Below are 19,128 nucleotides of genomic sequence, written 5' to 3'. Positions count from 1 at the left end.
CGTATTTCATGAAAATATGCATTGTGATATACATGAAAAAAGTGTTAACTGAAAAAAGATGCCTTCTTAGTCATTTTGGCAACATAGGATGAAAAAGATATACAGTATATACATGCATATTTTTTGAAGTGTATTACTAAATATATAATTACATATATTTAGTAATAAACTAGACAATATATGTATGTATATATGCATACATACATTATGAAGTGTATTACAAAATATATATTGACATATATATATATATATATATATATATATATATATATATATATATATATATATATATATATATATATATATGTAAATATATTGTCATATTTCAATATATGGAAAGCGGCAATTCCTTATGTATTGTTCAATATATTGTAATATAATACAAAATATATTGACAGTCAATATATAGAGAAATACATTTTCTTTGTATAAGGGACGAGGCATAATAATACTAATGAACAGAGTCAAAGGAGCATATATGGATACACAGAGCATTAACGATGGGAAAGTATTAAAGGCAATTCAGTCAATCAGTGTACGACAGTAAAGGCAGCAATAAAACAATCATACATGGAGTCCAAACAAATAACTCAAATATGTACAGAGATAAAAATGAAACCTGACAGATTTATCAGACCAAATGTCCGCTGGTCAACTCTTCAGTCGACCATGGATGAAGGTTTAGGATCACCAACAGGGAATCAAAGTCTGATTTTTACACACAAAAAGTCATATTTCAGTGTAAATGTTGTTCTACTGTTTGAATAAAAGTATAAGACATAGAGCCAAGAACTCTGTGGACTATTCCGACAAAGAAGTATTTTCCAAACCAAGTCAGAATCTGATCAGAACAAAGTGGAGTTTCCACGTGTATGAACTCTGAACAGAAGCTCAGACGCTGATGGATCACGAAGCATCAGAACAGAATGAAGGCGTTTATTGGTTCAGCTGTCAAACTGTTGATGAGACCCAAATATCAGCTGGACTCACACTGAACAACTGGGACTATTATGGGATGTTTGTTCCTGAACCGTCATTGTGGTGGTGACGGTCGCCGGTCTCAGCGATTAGCGTTCATTCGGATCCGCTTCCCAGAGACCTGGAACAAACATGGCAGCGGACATGTCCAGTTCAGACGGATGTGTGTGTGAATGCGTCTACAGTCCAATGGATCCACTGAGGACCGATGGGAACGTACCTTATAGTAGAAGAAGAGGCACACATCAAATATGAGCAGAGCCGAGACGGTAAGCACCACCCTGATGATCAGATTTGTCACCAAGTCTGAAACACAATAGAAACAACCTTTAAACCAGGGCTCTCAAACATGCGGCCCACCAAAGGTTCCAATCCGACCCCTGGGATGAATTTACAAAGTGCAAAAATTCCACAGTCAAAGCTGTGGAACTCATTTTAGTTCAGGTTCCACATACAGACCAAAATGATTTACAGTGAAATAATAACAGTATAAAAACCCACAAAAAAGAATGACTGCAGATTTTCTTCACAGTTTAATGTGAAAAAAAAAAAAATGTTGTAAATGAAAACTGAGCCAACTGACAGAAAGAGTCTTTCCTCTGCAGGTCCCAAAAACACAAAGTTTGATTTATTTATTCACTAATTTGTTTACAATTGAAGAAAAAAAAAAAAGGCTTCTCTGTACTGATTAAAATGTCTTCACTTTCACCAAACATCATTCAACAGTGTTTTACTGAGGTGATGTAGCCCAGGTTCTGTGTAAACTTAAATCACGTAGTTTCTCTAAATGCCCCTTAGTTTGCCTAGTCCAGTGTTTTCCTACACACCCTGAACGCCTCATAGGTGTAGGATGAGATTACTCTGATTTCTGCCGCATTTCTTTAATAATTAAGACATAAAAATGAAGAAACTGACCAACAGAGATAAAGAGGGAAACTTTCTGACAACTTGTAGCTGCAAACTATAGATTTATACCGGACAAACGTTTGTGAATTGTACAGGAAGTCCGTGAATTCACTCTCTTCGCTGACTGAATAAGGTAAGTTAGCAGCACCGTTTAGCTTAGCTTAGTTTAGCTTAGCTGATTTAGTTCGATTAATACATTTATGAGCTGAATGTAGAATGTTAGATGACATATGGAAGTTGATATATCGAAACCCACTCAGGATGTGAAACTTGTTCTGATATTAAGCTGTAAAAACGTTTCAAATCAGTTGAGTTGTGGTGGAGCTAAGCTAAGCTAAGCTAACAGGCGGCTTTCTAAGCTAACATGGCGCCATGTGTTCTACTGCTGTGGATGTGGAGACATGTGACTGACATGTATTCAACCAGTTGGACCGAAAGGAAACACAATTCAGTGACCTTTTTATGTTTCCATTGTACTCTGTAACAAAAAAATAGATGAGTTTCAGTGTTTACTAACTACAGTGATGCGCGCGCACCTTGGAGGCAAAAACCCCAATCCCAGCTCCAGGCGGCTCATATACACCTCCAGGCTTTGCCCCAGAACTTGTGAACGAGCAAATATGTTAGCTCTAAAACTGCCCATGAACTGTTTCTGTCCAAAAGCCGATCCCATTGTCTCTTTCACAGCTGCATAATTTGACTTAACCGCATCGGGATAGACTGTCCTACAGTAGAAAAGCAGACTGTCACAGATGGGTGGGGAGCAGAGGTTGCACTAGACATTTTTACCTCCGCCAAGGAGGTTATGTTTTTGCCAGGGTTTGTTTGTTTGTTTGTCTGTCTGTTTGTTTGTCTGTCCGTTAGTGTGCAACATAACTCAAAAAGTTATGGACAGATTTGGATGAAATTTTCAGGGTTTGTTGGAAATGGGATAAGGAAGAAATGATTAAATTTTGGTGGTGATCAGGGGTGGGGGGGCCCACAGGGGGGGCCACTGATCAGCCTTGGCGGAGGTCTGCGCTCTCCGAGTGCTTCTAGTTATAGTCTGTCATCTTGAGGGACAGGGTCATAAAAATTCCGTCATATTATTATCCGTTATTTCAATTTTTTTTTTAATGATAATGAGATATATTTAGTAGTATTTAATGTTCAAAAACATGTCAGTGATGCAGCAGCTGTAGTTGCTGCTGGCTGATAAACCAACGTGATATCACGACTCGCATTATTATTTACGCCACTTTTTATTGGTGTGTTATCTGTAGACATTCTAAGCTTTCTTTGTGTTTGTTCACACAGTGTCAGATACCATGCACTGAGGGTTTGGGTTCAGGTTCTGTGAACCACAGATCTGGACACAAACTGACATGCCATAACACATGAAAGGTGGAAAATGTGTACATATAACACAACAAATCCCATCAGAACTGGTGTATAACTTGCTTGTCCGTCATCCTTCACTACATCAGTCCCTCTTTTTTCACTGCGTTTATCAGTGCCATCACATTTACTGGGCTTTAAAAGAACTAAGGAGACTGGGCTGTCTGCACAATTTGCGCTAGCAAAGTAACATCTAATTTTGGCTAAAGTCAGCTAAACAATGATTAGCCTCAGTATTTTAATCTGTCAAAATGACGGATGGCCTTCAGAATTTTCCGTCATTAAAAAAAAAAAATTTGTCAATGACGGAATATTTTCGGTTAAGGCGACCTCTGTGGTAGATCTCCAGTACTTCCAGATCTGAAGTGTGCACTGCACAGACCAGCATTCTGAAGTTCCTCCTCAGACCAGTTCTCGTGTCTTAATCCCTGCAGCCATAACTTTCGCCGATTTTTCTGGAAGAGATGTTTATCAGCAGGAATTCTGTAGAAGTTTAAATCCTTCTGTGTGTTCTTTCTGTTCTGACAACCCACGGCACAGCAAGATGACGGCATTATTCACAATTACAGTCAGTGCTTTGCTATGAACTCAGAGTGCTTTCTGCCTCCAAGGTGCGTACGCAGCATATGTCCTACGTCATCATGAAACTGATCTATAAAAAAATATGTTTAAAACAAAAAGATGGAAAGAAACAGTTCAGTGGGTTCAGGTATTTTTGTCAGGTACTGTACTGAAAAAGAAAGACATTTTTACAATGTACTGTTGTACTTTTTATATTGAATGTTTCATAGTGTTAAAGGTAAATGTTTATTATAAGGCCCGTCTTAGTAATTGTCTATACATGTGTGTTCAGGCTTTTTTTTTATGGATTCTCTTCTATGGACAGAACTGCTGCCTTCCCCCTGGGACACCGTCGTGAGGACATACCAGGATGTTCATCTTTTCCATGGATGGTGTTAGGATCTTTATCAGTGGAACTGATGTTTTGGAGGATATATTTATATTGTGTACTTTTTTCTCCTGAGATTTTAGAGGTTTGATTTGGGCCCAACATATAAAACTGAAATGGTATAAACTAGGGATGGGAAGATTATTCGATATGTATCGATAAACCGACACAGTCGTGCACGATCTTAGTGCACCGTTAGAGAAGCTGCGAGTGAATGAAAAGTTTGGAATAATATCACGATGCATCGGTCACTGAATGTTTGTATTGATAAAATTCAATCCGTTCAATAGAATATATTTTTACTTGCATTTAAAAGTGTTACTCTTTATCTGGGTAAAGTTTTTCTTTTCTGCAGACCCACATTAACGTGTGCAGCAGATTCATGGATGTGTACACTGTACATGACAGTATGAGCTCCGCGCATGCACCGGGCACATGCTCCGTCCATGAATCCTGTCCTGTGTGTATGTGAATGTGACAGACACAGAAGGAGGAGAACACATGTGGATTATTAACGTGTACTTTTCACTATATCAAGTGTACTGAATACTGCAGTGCAGACCACAGATAATGCAGTACAGACCACAGATAATGCAGTACAGACCATAGATACTGCAGTACAAACCACAGATACTGCAGTACATTCCACAGACACTACAGTACATTCCACAGATACTACAGTACATTCCACACATACTGCAGTACATTCCACAGATACTGCACTAAATACCACAGATACTGCAGTACATTCCACAGATACTGCAGTAAAGACCACGGACACTTCCTTAAACAGTCACATACACATCTAACAGCACATCCCATAATACCTTGCCAAGGTGTCCCTTAAAGTGACCGAACCTTTTTCTGTTTTACCTTCATTATAAATACATTTCATTACAAACGGATTCAGCGAGGGAGCAAGAAGTTGAGTGAAACAGAGAAACGACTTTGGAAACAAAGTCTGAACCGTTTAACTGACTGAATGTGAGGCACGTGTTCTGAAACGGAACTAAAGACACTTTGGGAAAAGCCATGGTTTTATTTGATAAATAAATAATCAAGATCACTGAATGTCACTGCATTTTTTTTTACCTGAATGAATTTGTTCAATCAGAATGTGCTTAATCGCTCTGTTTCATGATTTGGGTGTGAATTGTATCATATTGCATCGCGAGATGCCACATCAGCGTTTCCGCAGATAAGGTTTGCGCCACGGCAAAATCCTTGCCGCCACTACATACAGGGGTTGGACAAAGTAATGGAAACACCTTCACCTCAAGATGATAATGCCCCAATCCATACAGCTAGAATTGTTAAAGAATGGCATGAGGAACATTCTAATGAAGTTGAGCATCTCGTATGGCCGGCACAGTCCCCAGACCTCAACATTATTGAGCATTTATGGTCAGTTTCAGAGATTCAAGTAAGACGTCGATTTCCACCGCCATCGTCTCTAAAAGAGTTGGAGGGTATTCTAACTGAAGAATGGCTTAAAATTCCTTTGGAAACAATTCACAAGTTGTATGAATCAATACCTCGGAGAATTGAGGCTGTAATTGCCGCAAAAGGCGGACCTACACCATATTAAATTATATTTTGTTGATTTTTTTAAGGTGTTTCCATTATTTTGTCCAACCCTTGTACATTTCATCCAAAAAAGATCACCACCATTAGGGTTAGGCATTAGCCTTATTATACATATGTGTAATATATATATAATATATAATAGGCAAGGACAAACGCCCTGCCCCCTCAAATGGAAGTTTGTGAAGCCTCAGGAAGTATGGAAAAGGTACATGAGCATCAAGTTTCACTTTGACTTCTGCGGGGGCACAGACCGCACTGCCCTGTGCCCCCATAGTATTATAAGTGGGATGGAAACGGATGCATGGACACGGTTACCGACCAAAACGTATGCACCCCCGCCGGCCGAATTGTTCATGTGCAGCTGAGCCCCCCCCACCCCCCCTTACCACACTGCCACACCTACAGATCAATTCTACAGGAAACACTGCACATGTAACTTTAATATATCAGATCACAGATGCTGTATCGAGGTGTGTATCATATCAGCCTTACAACTAAGATTCACAACCCTAGTATAAATGTTAGATTAATGACTAGATTACGGTGTGCGTGTGGGGAAGGGGTTACACACGTGCGGTTTGGCTGGGGGTCGGTCAGGGGCGGGGCCTGCATGGGGGCCGGCAGGGCTGGGCTGGTTTCCATCCTACTTATGGGGGTAAGGAGCGGTGTGGACCATACTGCCTGTGGAAGTGATAATGAAACTTCATGCTCATTTACCTTTTACCTCCCTCTTGAAGCTTTGCCAACTTTCATTTTAGGGCCTATTTGGCCCTATTATAGATTACACATATGTATAATAAGGCTAATCCGATGGTGATGATTTTTTTGTATGAAATGTATGGTGTGGCAGCAAGGATTTAACCTTAGCAGCAGAAATGCTGCATTACCAACCTCTTAGTCAAACCTGAGACTTTAAGAAAATGATTGGTGCTCCTCTGGACGTCAGATATGTGAAACTCCTTCGACAAAGACACTTTAGAGCTTCCTACAATATTCTGGCATTTAGCAAATAGAAATAATTTTGGTAATCCTAATTGATCTAAAACAGGAAAAGTTTAGTCTGATTTAATGTCAGACAGTGAGAAAAAAACGTCTGTGTGTTTTTAGCTTACCGGCCAATAGGCCATAAGCTATTGTTGTCATGCATCGTCCGGTGTCGTCGTCATCTGTCGTCCGTTACAAAACTTTCAATCGTCTTCTTCTCCGAAACTACAATTCCGATTAACTTCAAACTTGGTATACAGTTTCTTTATGATGATGTCTACAAAAGTTAGTGAAATTGTTTGGATCTGGATCTGATTCTGGATTTGGTGCAAGTTTGAAAAATTTCCCCATTATAAGAGATAGGAAGTGGATCGATGCAATAACCCAGTAAATATAAATGATATCAAGTTTTAATTTCTACAGTCCAGCCCTGATGGGGAGATGACCAAAACATAATGGCCACATGCTGATCAGGATCTTCTTCTGGATCCGGGAACTTACGGAAAATTTATCATGGGCTCTTATGGGGAAAAAATTTCAGCCATCTTTTTCTCTGAAACTCCAGTTCTGATTGACTTCAAACTTGGTATACAGCTTCTGTATAATGATGTCAACACAAGGTATTGGAATTATTTCCATCCGGATCTGATTCTGGATTTGGTGTGACTTTGAAACATTTTCCCATTATAAGAGATAGGAAGTGGATTGATACAATAAATCAGTAAGTATCAATGATATCAAGTTGGAATTTGAATATTTTACAGATCGTATTGGAGAATGACCAAAACATGGACTATTTCTGTAATATAATAAAAACACAGAACTGGATGATAATAAATGGCATCTGGATACATTTCCCAAAGCTTTTGATTTGGCCGGTAAGCTGCAGGGCCATTGGTCCGATTTGTATATAATGTATGTAAACTTCTGGTTTCAACTGTATATGGAAACAACAGGACCTGGACATGAGCGTCCTATGTCACACCTGAGTAATAGTTCCAGTGACATTAGTGTTTATGTAAAGGAGCTCTACATTAAACTTGGATGGACTGGTTTTAAACCTGGGTTTAAACTCAACTGTGGTTTGAACTGAGCTCAGATTAAAGGAGTGTTTGTTGGTTCAGCCCAGTCTCTGACAGGTTCAACTGGACCGGCTTTACCTGATCTCAGTCCTACCATCGTGGTTCTGCTCACACCTGTTCACTCTGCTCACTGGGAATGTTGTGGAACATGGTCATGTGAATGTTACTGATGCATTGTGGGTGTTTTGTGTGTGATTTTCCCAACGTTACCTCCGACAGTGAGATACAGGGCGGGGCTCTGAGACGACGAGAAGCTGTGGTTATAAACGTCTACGTGATAAACACATGTGTAGTTCCCTCGGTGGGCGTAGCCCATGGCAGACAACAGGAAGTGGACGGAGTGATTGACAGCTGGCTGGGTGATGTTCAACGGCTCCTTGGTGTTGGAGATCAGCTGGAAGGAGCCTCCTGGGTACTGTGGTTGGACGGAGCATGTGATGGTGAATTCGGAGCCGACGAGCACCCGGAACCCCTGCTGGTAGACCTCAAAGACCCCGTCAGACAGGGAGATGTTGGGCTGAGGCAGCAGATCTGTCCACACACAGAGACATGATTGGACCAAGCAGCACACATGAGCACAAACAAGCAGTCAGAGAATCCATCCTCCTCAGAGACACAGATGGATCTGATCCACATGAGTTTGGGATGGGATGAACACTGACCAATGAAAACATGGAGGAATGGGTCATTTAGAGCACAGCTGACCTTCAAAGGCATTATGGGTAAAAATGACAAATATGTGGTGGTTTTAGAGTCTCACATGTCAACATTTGGTCCTTTTGTCCTAAATGAGACTAATGTGAAATCTGTTTGTGTTTTCAGCCTCATCTGGTCCAAATGAAGACGTTCATTTGGGATCTGGACGTTACAAAGGTCAATATTTGACGCATTTGACAGAAAAAATAATGAACTGAGACAAAATAATCAACTGATGAAATGAAAAGATTCATTAGATGTAACTTTAAACGTCAGAGTCAGAACCATCTGGTCACTGAGAATTCAGTTCAGACACAGTTTGTGTTCATTTGTACCTGAACACACCACGTCCACACCAGATGAGTCTTCATAGGAATCCTCTAGATCAACACAGTCCCTCAGTCCAGATGTCAGTTTTACACAAGGAACAGACACCACCCACACAGGTCTGTCTGTAGAATTATGTGTTCTGTTGACTGAAACAGCTGATCCACAGTCCAGATGTTGACACACAGCAGATCCAGATTTCAGGTCCCAGCGTTTAAAGCGGTCTACTACTGGTCTCCAGTGTCCCTGCTGTTGGATCTCCAAAGTACCAGCACAGCGGCTCGGCTGTCCCACCAACCTGACACCACCTGGATCTGAGCAGAGACACAAAGACATGAGTCAAAGAAACACACTGTCACATGAAAGCCACGCCCCCTTGGTACCTGAACAGGTGAGTCCAGCAGCTGTTCCAGGTGAGCAGGTCTTCCCAGCGGAGCTGGACCTTCTGCAGTCCAGGACAGCAGACTCATTGCCTTCACACTGGAGCTCACTGGTCCAGACTGGAGCCTCCCCCTCTCCATAGAGCCCCCCCTGGAGGAGCCCAGGAGCCCCACAGCCCAGCTCCCTACAGACCACCTGGGCATCGTTAAGGTCCAAATCCTCTTCACACACTGAGGACCAGGACTGGTTGGACCGGACCTCCAGTCTGCCTGAACACCGACTGGACCCATGGACCAGTCTGACAGAGTCTGTGGACCCACAACAACACACACACATGTTTAAAGACACAAAAGCCCCTGGACAGACGACAGTGTGAGGGTGGACTCTGGAACCCTTTCAACCCTCAGCCTAAAATGGACCGCCTGCACTTTTTTATTATTTTTCACTAGAAAAAGGGTAGAAAATATGCTGTGAGTTCCTCCTTTTGCCCATATTTCCAGAACACTTTGAACATTCAAAAGCTACTCATTTCCAATTCAATAATAATAATAATAATAATAATAATAATAATAATAATGGATTAGATTTTTATAGCGCTTTTTTGGACACTCAAAGCGCTTTACAATTTCCTGCATGTTCTAATTCTGCTAAAACAGCTTCTCCAGGTTCTAGTTCAGGCCTGAGTGAAATGACCGTAATGACTCAATAAAACCTGTAAAGCACAACGTCTTAAACGGTGAAACAGTTCCATCCATCCAAACAGTATATGCACAGGGTGTGTCAGCGATGACACGTCAGGTTTGAAAGACTTAATAAAATATCTGTTCATTTTTAAAAATGGAGTACAATATATAACAGAACAGTTCTATACAGTATATTGTCACAGTGATAAATACTACAGTTATAAGAGATAAATAATGGTTGGTTACCCACAGAGATGATTAGAAGGATCAAATATGCAATAATTCTAAATACTACAACTACTACTAATAATGGCTGCATGTTCAAATGTTCTTCCACGTTCCCTGTGCAGAACCATGTCTGTGCACATGTGTTCTCACATTCATCTGCAGAAGGTTTTCAGTTCTCAGCAGAAAATCTGAGTTTATTTGCCCGACTGACCACATAACATTTGGAAATATGACAGAGGATGGAAAGTGGACTTTTACAGAAGCAGGAAACACGTATAATCTGAAAAGAAACTGATAATAGGTCCATTTGTATTTGAACAAAGGCTTTTTTTCCAGAAATGTGGACAAAATGTCAGCTGAACATGAACTAAACCATTGAACTTTGGAGGAAACACCATGTTAAAATCAAAGATTAAAGCGATCTTTACTCTTTCAAAGCCTCCTGTCAGTCATTAGTGACACAGGAACTAAATAGGACTCATGGACCAGTTCAACCAGAGCCACAACGTCCTCAAAGAAAACAGCAGAACAAAGAACACACCAATAAAAGGCCCTTTAGTGTTGAATGTGGAGCTGAAGGACACAGTGAGTGTGTGCTGTTGTTGAACTGGATTCCAACAGAGGGCGCTGTCTACATTCAGACTGGACTCAAACAGGCCTCAGGTCCACTCTGTGGATCCTCAGTCACAGGTTAGAGTTAGTTGAACGTCAGCGCTGGTGGACACACAGTCATTCTGAAGTCAGACTGAACATTCAATATGTGTGAGTGGGGTCTGTTCAAAGGCAGTGGGTTTGATGCACACATAGAATCCCAGTGGTCAGTGAATGCACCATAATGCGGTGTGTTTGATCAGTGACCTGTGCACTGGTTCATCTCAGACCACTGGAAACATGTGGCTCATGTCAAACATCTGCATTTAAGGAGATGGTTTAGTGTCAGTGATGTTTCCATGGTGTCCTCAGAGTCCAGCAGACCCACATAGAGCTGGAAAAAGAGCACATGGACCAACACAAAGTCCAGTTCAAACAAATGGACTCAGTCCTTCTGAGCTGTTCAACAGCCTGTTGGAAAGCAGAGTCATGTGACCACGTTCATGGACTGGAACTGAATTCAGCTGCATGTGTTTGATGTTTGAGTCCAACTGTCCAATGTGTGGACCTGGTCTGACTGGGTTTGGTTTGACCCAGCTCAGATAAAACACACCTGAATGGACTCATGGAAGAACTCTGACAGAATCAGGACCATCATCAGTAGACTTACCTGAACAGGTGAGGAACAGGGTGGAGACACTGGAGTCAGGATCTGCTCTCACACAGTCTGTCAGTGTAGATGAAGAGAGAAGACAGGTGGGGCTGATGAACCACACAGGACCAGATGAATCAGATTCTCTCGCAGAAACAGCAGATCCACAGTCCAGTCGACGACATATGACACCTGCTGCCTTCAGGGTCCAGGGGTCAGAATAAGCACCATATTCCCCGTCTCTCCATTCTCCATGATATTTCATCTGCACTGTGCCGTTACAGTGACTGGCTCCTCCCACCAGTCTGACATCATCAGGATCTGATCAAATACAAGTGGCAGATAAATGTGATCAAAGTGAGTGAACTGATAGAAGCTGGTGTCAGTCAAAGCTCCACCCACCTGTGCAGGTAAGGTCCACAGCTGTTCCAGATGAGCAGGTCTGTGATCCTGAGCTTCCACAGTCCAGCAGAGCAGACTCATGGCCTTCACACTGGAACGTCTGCACCACAGGAGCCTCCGCTTCTCCATAGAGCGCCCCCTGGAGGAGCCCAGGAGCCCCACAGCCCAGCTCCCTACAGACCACCTGGGCACCATGAAGGTCCAAGTGTCCTTCACACACTGAGGACCAGGACCTGGACTGATTAGACCAGACCTCCAGTCTGCCTGAACACACACTGGACCCATGAACCAGTCTGACAGAGTCTGTGGACACAGATGGAAGAAGACTGGAATCAAACTACAGTCTGAAGTGGACTCTAAGGGACTCTAGTGGACTGGAGTAGACCGGGGTCTGGGGCTTGGACTATATAGTGGATTTTATTGGACTGTAGTGGACTCACATTCATATGTGTTAGTGTTTGTTTCTTCTGTGTGTGACATGATGTTCATCAGCTGTTTGTTTGTGGACATGGATATTATTGGTTGTTTATTTTTACTTTTATTCCTCATTTTGGATCCATCTAAAAACAGGTTTTGATCATCTCCAGAATATAGCCAGAGTCCGTCCAGTTCTGTGTCCAGCCAATACGTAGATGTTGATGCCTGCTTTTATCTCCAGTAGAACTGACTACAGTAATGCTCTGCTCTCTGATCTTCCTAAAGATAGAACTTCACACCTCCAGCTTCTCCAGAACTCAGCCACTCGTGTGCTGATGAAGACCAGAAGGTGGGTTCACATTACAGAGGTTTGAAAACCACTGCATTGGCTCCCCCTGGGTTTCAGGGTTGGTTTGAAGGTCCTTTGAATGGTTTCTAAATGTCTTCATGGTCTTGCTCCTTCTTATCTCGTAGACTTGCTTTGACCTTCTGAACCCTGGTGGACCCTGAGGTCCTCTGGCACTGGCCTGAGAACTGTTCCATGAAGAAACACTCAAACTCAGGCTAAGGTAGCTTTACAGCATTATGCCCCTCACCTATGGAACAACCTGAGGAGAACCTGAGGGGAACCTGAAGAGAACCTGAGGAGAACCTGAGGAGAACCTGAGGGCTGCAGAGAATGGAAACATTTGAAAACCAGGCTCAACACCCACCTTTGAATTTGGCTTTAACTAATGCTTCTGTTTGATCTGTTTAATGTTGTATATTTATATTATATTTAGTTTAGTAATAATGTGTGTGTGTGTGTATGTGTGTGTGTTTGTGTTTGTTTGTTTGTTTGTTTGTTTGTTTGTTTGTGTGTGTGTGGGGGGGGTTGTACAGATTGTTTATATGTAAATCACTTTGTGCTACATTTTCGCTGTATGAACAGTGCTATATAAATAACGATTGATTGATTGTATTGATCAGTTTGTGTGAGTTCACATTAAATCTGAGTTGAAGTCTTGGACCGACCAGGATCTGAGAGTCCACAGAGTCTGGAGCCCACAGTGACAGTGGAAGGGTTAGGGTTCAGTGTTAATGCTCTTACCTGAACAATTTAGCTCCAGGAATGAAGAGAGAGCTGTACTAGATCTAAAACAGTCACTCAGTTCAGATTCATCACAGTCTGATCTGATCCACCAGTTATCTATATGTGAATCAGTCCCTCTTTCTCTCAGTGAAACTGCAGATCCACAGTCCAGTTCTGCACAAACTCTGTTTCCTAACTTCCTGTACCAGTATAACCCATCCACTGGTTTCCAGTTTCCATCCTGTCGTTTCATCTCCAGGTCACCGTGACAACGACTGGCCCCTCCCACCAACCTGAAGTGGACAGACCCTGTAGAAATAAGACAGACCAGTCAGAGTCCAGTCCAGAACCACACCAGCCCATCTGGACCACGTGGACTGGATTATTGACCACATATGGTTTCCATGTCTGAACAGTGTTTTCAGTCCCACTGACAGATTTTCTGAGTCCAAACGGACTCAGTTCATCCCTCATTCATTCAGTCAGTGAATTGAATGGCTCAGTCTGCTCCTGTTTGTCAGTGTTTCCTTCACTTGTGGATCTTTAAAGCCACACTTGTCCAAATGTCAGGAACAGGAGCTGAGCGTGCTCAGTGGAGCTTCTGTAAACCCATCCTTCCTGAATCCTCTGCATTGGCTCCAGTTTGTTCAGATGAAAACCACCTGAACCAGGATGTTCAGCTTCAACCCATTTCACATCCCTCCTTTCTGCATTTCTTACCTGTTGAAGTGGTGTTGTTTTCAGACAGGAGCCCTGCAGGAAAAACACAAAGGACAGCCATGAAAATAGGACAATATTCTGATGACAAATCAAACATGTCCACATGAGTGAAGAAACAGGAAACTGAGGCTGATCAGGTTGGATCTAAATCTGTCTGAACTGTGTTTGTGCTTTGACTTTGACAAACGTCGTCTAAATACCAAACCAGCACATGTGACACAGATGAAGGTTCAAATACAAATATATGACATGATTGAACAGCAGCAGATGAACAACGACAAGATGAAACTGACACATTTAGGTTGAGCAGTATCAGTTACACACAAATGCTGTTGTGTTTCTGAAGCAATTTACCACCATTTATTAGAATATGATCCTCTGTGTTCATTAAAGCTCCGAATAAATTCAAAGGTTCTTCTATCAGAAACAGATCAAACTGAATAAACAGTGTCTTTTTCAGTCCAATCTGTCATGAACTGAACATAAACCCAGTGTGTCCATCCACTGGCACTGATCCAACTCCATGGGTTTATTAGTTTTTATTCAATTTCATTCAGTTTGAGGCTTATTTTGCTCATGTTGCTGATTATTTTTGTCCATTTGTTATTCATTTTGTTCATTTTATTGATCACTTTTTCTATTTTATTTTATTTTTTACATAATTTACAATTTTTTTTTTGCATATTTTTTCATGTCACTTGTTATTTTAGTACATTTTTGTTCATTTTATTTATTATTTAATATATTTAATAAAAAAGAAAAAAATAACAGTGTCTCCATCCACTGTCATTGATCCAACTCCATGGGTTTTACTGGTAAATCAACGTTGGAGACGATGACAGTTTTTCCACAGTAACTACGGAGCCTCTGAACGTCCAAATATGGTCACATCTGATGACCATGAAAAGATGAAGAACTGTATTTTACACCAATTATTGACATGGATTGAAATTATAAGTGGATCAACAGGAATTAAACAGTTTAGATCAGTAGATGGTTTAGGTTAAAGGAGGGCGTTTGGGTCTGCAAGGATTAAAGGTGGACATTTCAGTCTGTAAGGGTTAAAGGAGGGCGTTTGGGACTTTAAGGATTAAAGGTGGACATTTCAGTCTGTAAGGGTTAAAGGAGGACGTTTGGGTCTTTATGGGTTGAAGGTGGACTTTTGGGTCTTTAAGCGTTAAAGGTGGACGTTTGGGTCTTTAAGGGTTAAAGGTAGAGGGATAAAGTGGGGAGAACAAGGAAGAAAAAGGTGGCAAAGACCCTCACAAGAAAATATCAACAATACCAACAATAACAGCCATGTGATAATTATAATGGAAACAATAACAAGAACCAGAAGTGAGTAAAACTGGGCAGAAGAAAAAGAAAGAAAGAATGAACATAAATAAGACCTATTATATGATGAATATAAGAAAAGAAAACATGAACATAATAACATAAACGACTGCCCAAATAACACCAGAAACAAATCCAGCCAACATCAGCTGTTCACATGAATCTGCTGTGACAGAGTGACTGCATCAGAGGAATGAAAGAGAACAAGGAAAGACACTGAAGAACACAGACATGGAACCACAACTGCACCCCCCTCCAAGGACCAGGGGCTGACAAAGAGAACCCCAAGGACCAGCAACCACACCCAACTTTATGGGCCCAGCTCCACTTTATCTGTTCAGAATCAACCACATTGGCACAAGCATTTCATGAGGAAAGGTCCCAGTATTGTATTCCAACTTTATGGGCAACAGTGGAAAAGGATTTCTCACCTGAACAAATGACACCAGCGTCCTCATCGTGTCCACAGTCCTCTGTTCCAAATCCTGGGTGTTGACACTCAGTCAGAGAACTCTCACTTCCTGAACAGGCCACATCATTGAGCCAGATTGGATCAGAACCTGGACCAAAGTGGGCGGAGCCTGGGGCACTCGCTGCCGTCCCACAGTTCAGCTGTCTACAAACCACCTGAGCATCATTTAAGTCCCATCCATCATCACAGACTGTTCCCCAGGTACCACCATGGAAGACCTCAACCCTACCAGAGCACCGAGTAGAACCAGGACCAACCAGTCTGACGTGATCTTTAGGAACAGTAAACAGATATTCACCAAACATTTTAAAGGTCTTTACTTAAAACAAACAACTATAGCCTAAATTAAAAGTGTTTGATTAACATCAGTAAAACACTGACTATTATTTTCCAATCTTAACTCACATTACAATGAAACACACGTATACTGTAAAGTAGAACTTCTTGTTTCAACGGAAAAATATGAGTGAAAGGGCTGCCTTAAATTTTTATGTCAAATGAAAAAAAAAAACTTGTTCTGTTAATGTATGTCTTGTTGTCTCAATGAAATATCCTTTCTTGTGTCTACATCTGTCTTTGTTTTTGGACACAGATTTATTCATTAGTTGAATTTGTTGAAGTTATTTGAACAAAAAAAAAAAAATGAAAATCCATCTGAATTAATTGCGTGATGTAGACCAGGGGTGTCCATTCCTGGTCCTCCAGAGCTACTATCCTGCATGTTTTAGATGGATCCCTCTTCCAGCACACCTGACGGTCGTTCTCAGATTTCTGCAGAGCTTGATGATAGGCTTAAAACATGCAGGATAGTAGGTCTTGAGGACCAGGACTGGACACCCCTGGTGTAGAGGGATGTTTAGTAGTTTGGTTAATTCCGATCTGTTATTACATCTCATCAGTCATGACTGGTGTTGGAGTTGAATCCACAACCTTCTTTTTAGGACGCACCTGTAATAATGACTGTACCACCTGTCCTGTTCAAGCCATAATCATCTATGTTTTTTTATTTCTCTAAAAATCGCTATATTACCTAGTCATTTAAAAGCTGACCAAGACAAAATTGAAAACGTCGTAATAATAATAAGAATAACAATAATAACAATAATAATAATAATAATAATAATAATAATAATAATAATAATAATAATAATAATAATAATAATAATAATTTTAACTGAGCATGTAGGCGGGCGGTGGAAGGAATACTTTGAGGAGCTCCTCAATCCCACCAACACATGGAGGAACACATGGAGGAAACGGAGCTGAGAGACCAGGAGACAGATGGACCAATCTTCGGGGCAGACGTCGCAGAGGTAGTGGAACTACTCTGCATCGGTGGAGCCGGGGGGGTTGATGAGATCCACCCTGGGTATTTCAAGGCTGTGGATGTTACAGGAATGTCATGGCTAACACGCCTCTGCAACATTGTGTGGACATCAGGGGCGGTGACTTTGAAGTGGCAAACCGGGGTGGTGGTCCCCATCTTAAAGATTGGGGACCAGAGGGTGTGTTCCAACTATAGGGGGATCACACTCCTCAGCCTCCCCGGTAAGGTCTACACCAGGGTACAGGAGAAGAGGGTACGGTCGACAGCTGAACCTCAGATTAGGGAGGAGCAGTGCAGTTTTCATCCCAGACGTGGAACCATGGACCAGCTCTTTACCCTTGCTAGGGTGCTGGAGGGGGCATGGGAGTTTACCCATCCAGTCCACATGTGTTTTGTGGATCAGGAGTAGGTTTACGACCATGTCCCCAGGGGGATCCTGTGGGGGGTGTTCCAGGAGTACGGATGGCCCCTTGTTAGGGACCGTTCAGTCCATTTACTAAAGGAGTGCCAGCCTGGTCCACGTAGCCGACAGTAAATCGGACCTGTTCCCGGTGAGGGTTGGACTCCACCAGTGCTGCCCTTTGTCACCAGTTCTGTTCATAACTTTTATTATAATTTTATTTGTGGATTTTCAACATCCTAACATGGGTGCATCATACAGTGTGTACATTTTCACTGTCCTTCTAAACATAAGTCCACGCCCCCAACTTAGATAGAAACATAAACATGTAAATATAAATATACCAAAAGACATCAGGAATAGGAACAGGAGGCACATAGCATCCACACAAATTCTAGATGTGAAAACAGCAAAACCTCTTGTTCCTATTCATACAGTCACTAATCATCTTTAACCAGGTGGTGATCACATACTGAGTCCCAGCTCCAGTTTATCTGTTCACAATCAACCACATTGGCACAAGCATCTCATGAGGAAAGGTCCAAGTATTGTATTCCAACTTTATGGGCAACAGTGGAAAAGGATTTCTCACCTGAACAAGTGACACCAGCGTCCTCATGGTGTCCACAGTCCTCTGTTCCAAATCCTGGGTGTTGACACTCAGTCAGAGAACTCTCATTTCCTGAACAGGCCACATCATTGAGCCAGATTGGATCAGAACCTGGACCAAAGATGGCGGAACCTGGGGCACTCAGCGCCGTCCCACAGTTCAGCTGTCTACAAACCACCTGAGCATCATTTAAGTCCCATCCATCATCACAGACTGTTCCCCAGGTACCACCATGGAAGACCTCAACCCTACCAGAGCACCGAGTAGAACCAGGACCAACCAGTTTGATCTGAGAATCTAAGCAAAGAAAACAGATATTTACCAAATATTTTAAAGGTCTTTGATTAAAACAAACAAGTATAGCAAAAATTAAAAATGTTTGATTAGCATCAGTAAAAGAGTCACTATTATTTGCCAATCTTAACTCACATTACAATGAAACACACACATACTGTAAAGTAGAACTTCTTGTTTCAACTTAAAAGTATGAGTAAAAGGGCTGCCTTAAATTTGTATGTCAAATGAAAAAACAGAACTTGTTCTGTTAACGTACATCGTGTTGTCTCAATGAAATATCCTTTCTTGTGTCTACATCTGTCTTTGTTTTTGGACACAGATTTATTCATTAGTTGAACTTGTTTTTCAGTTGTTTGAACAAAAAAAAAAAAAATAATCCAGCTGAATTAAAAATTGTATGATGTAGACCAGGGTTGTCCAGTCCTGGTCCTCAAGAGCTACTATCCTGCATGTTTTAGATGGATCCCTCTTCCAGCACACCTGACGGTCGTTCTCAGACTTCTGCAGAGCTTGATGATAGGCTTAAAACATGCAGGATAGTAGCTCTAGAGGACCAGGACTGGACACCCCTGGTGTAGACGGATGTTTACTAGTTTGGTGAATTCAGATCTGTTATTACATCTCATCAGTCATGACTGGTGTTGGAGTCGAACCC

The 19,128-nt window shown here is 41.7% G+C and overlaps 1 protein-coding gene across 1 annotated transcript in view; it reads right to left on the bottom strand.

Annotated features, from left to right (window-relative positions):
• Positions 1-345: 345 nt before the first annotated feature.
• The window catches only part of LOC115424878 (deleted in malignant brain tumors 1 protein-like), a 31,807-nt gene continuing 13,024 nt past the window's right edge, over positions 346-19,128 (bottom strand). The window contains exons 5-13 of the mRNA XM_030142273.1: positions 18,159-18,473; positions 15,799-16,110; positions 14,028-14,065; positions 12,698-12,774; positions 9,270-9,331; positions 8,895-9,200; positions 8,074-8,394; positions 1,199-1,284; positions 346-1,099 (exon numbers count right to left, since the gene is read on the bottom strand). Coding sequence (XP_029998133.1) covers positions 1,061-1,099; positions 1,199-1,284; positions 8,074-8,394; positions 8,895-9,200; positions 9,270-9,331; positions 12,698-12,774; positions 14,028-14,065; positions 15,799-16,110; positions 18,159-18,473 — 1,556 coding nt within the window. The 3' untranslated portion in view covers positions 346-1,060. The remainder of the gene's footprint in view (positions 1,100-1,198; positions 1,285-8,073; positions 8,395-8,894; positions 9,201-9,269; positions 9,332-12,697; positions 12,775-14,027; positions 14,066-15,798; positions 16,111-18,158; positions 18,474-19,128) is intronic.

The sequence above is a fragment of the Sphaeramia orbicularis genome, chromosome 8 (assembly GCF_902148855.1).
Source record: "Sphaeramia orbicularis chromosome 8, fSphaOr1.1, whole genome shotgun sequence".
NCBI classification, from domain to species: Eukaryota; Metazoa; Chordata; class Actinopteri; order Kurtiformes; family Apogonidae; genus Sphaeramia; species Sphaeramia orbicularis.
This window is presented reverse-complemented; position numbering and strand designations above follow the sequence as displayed.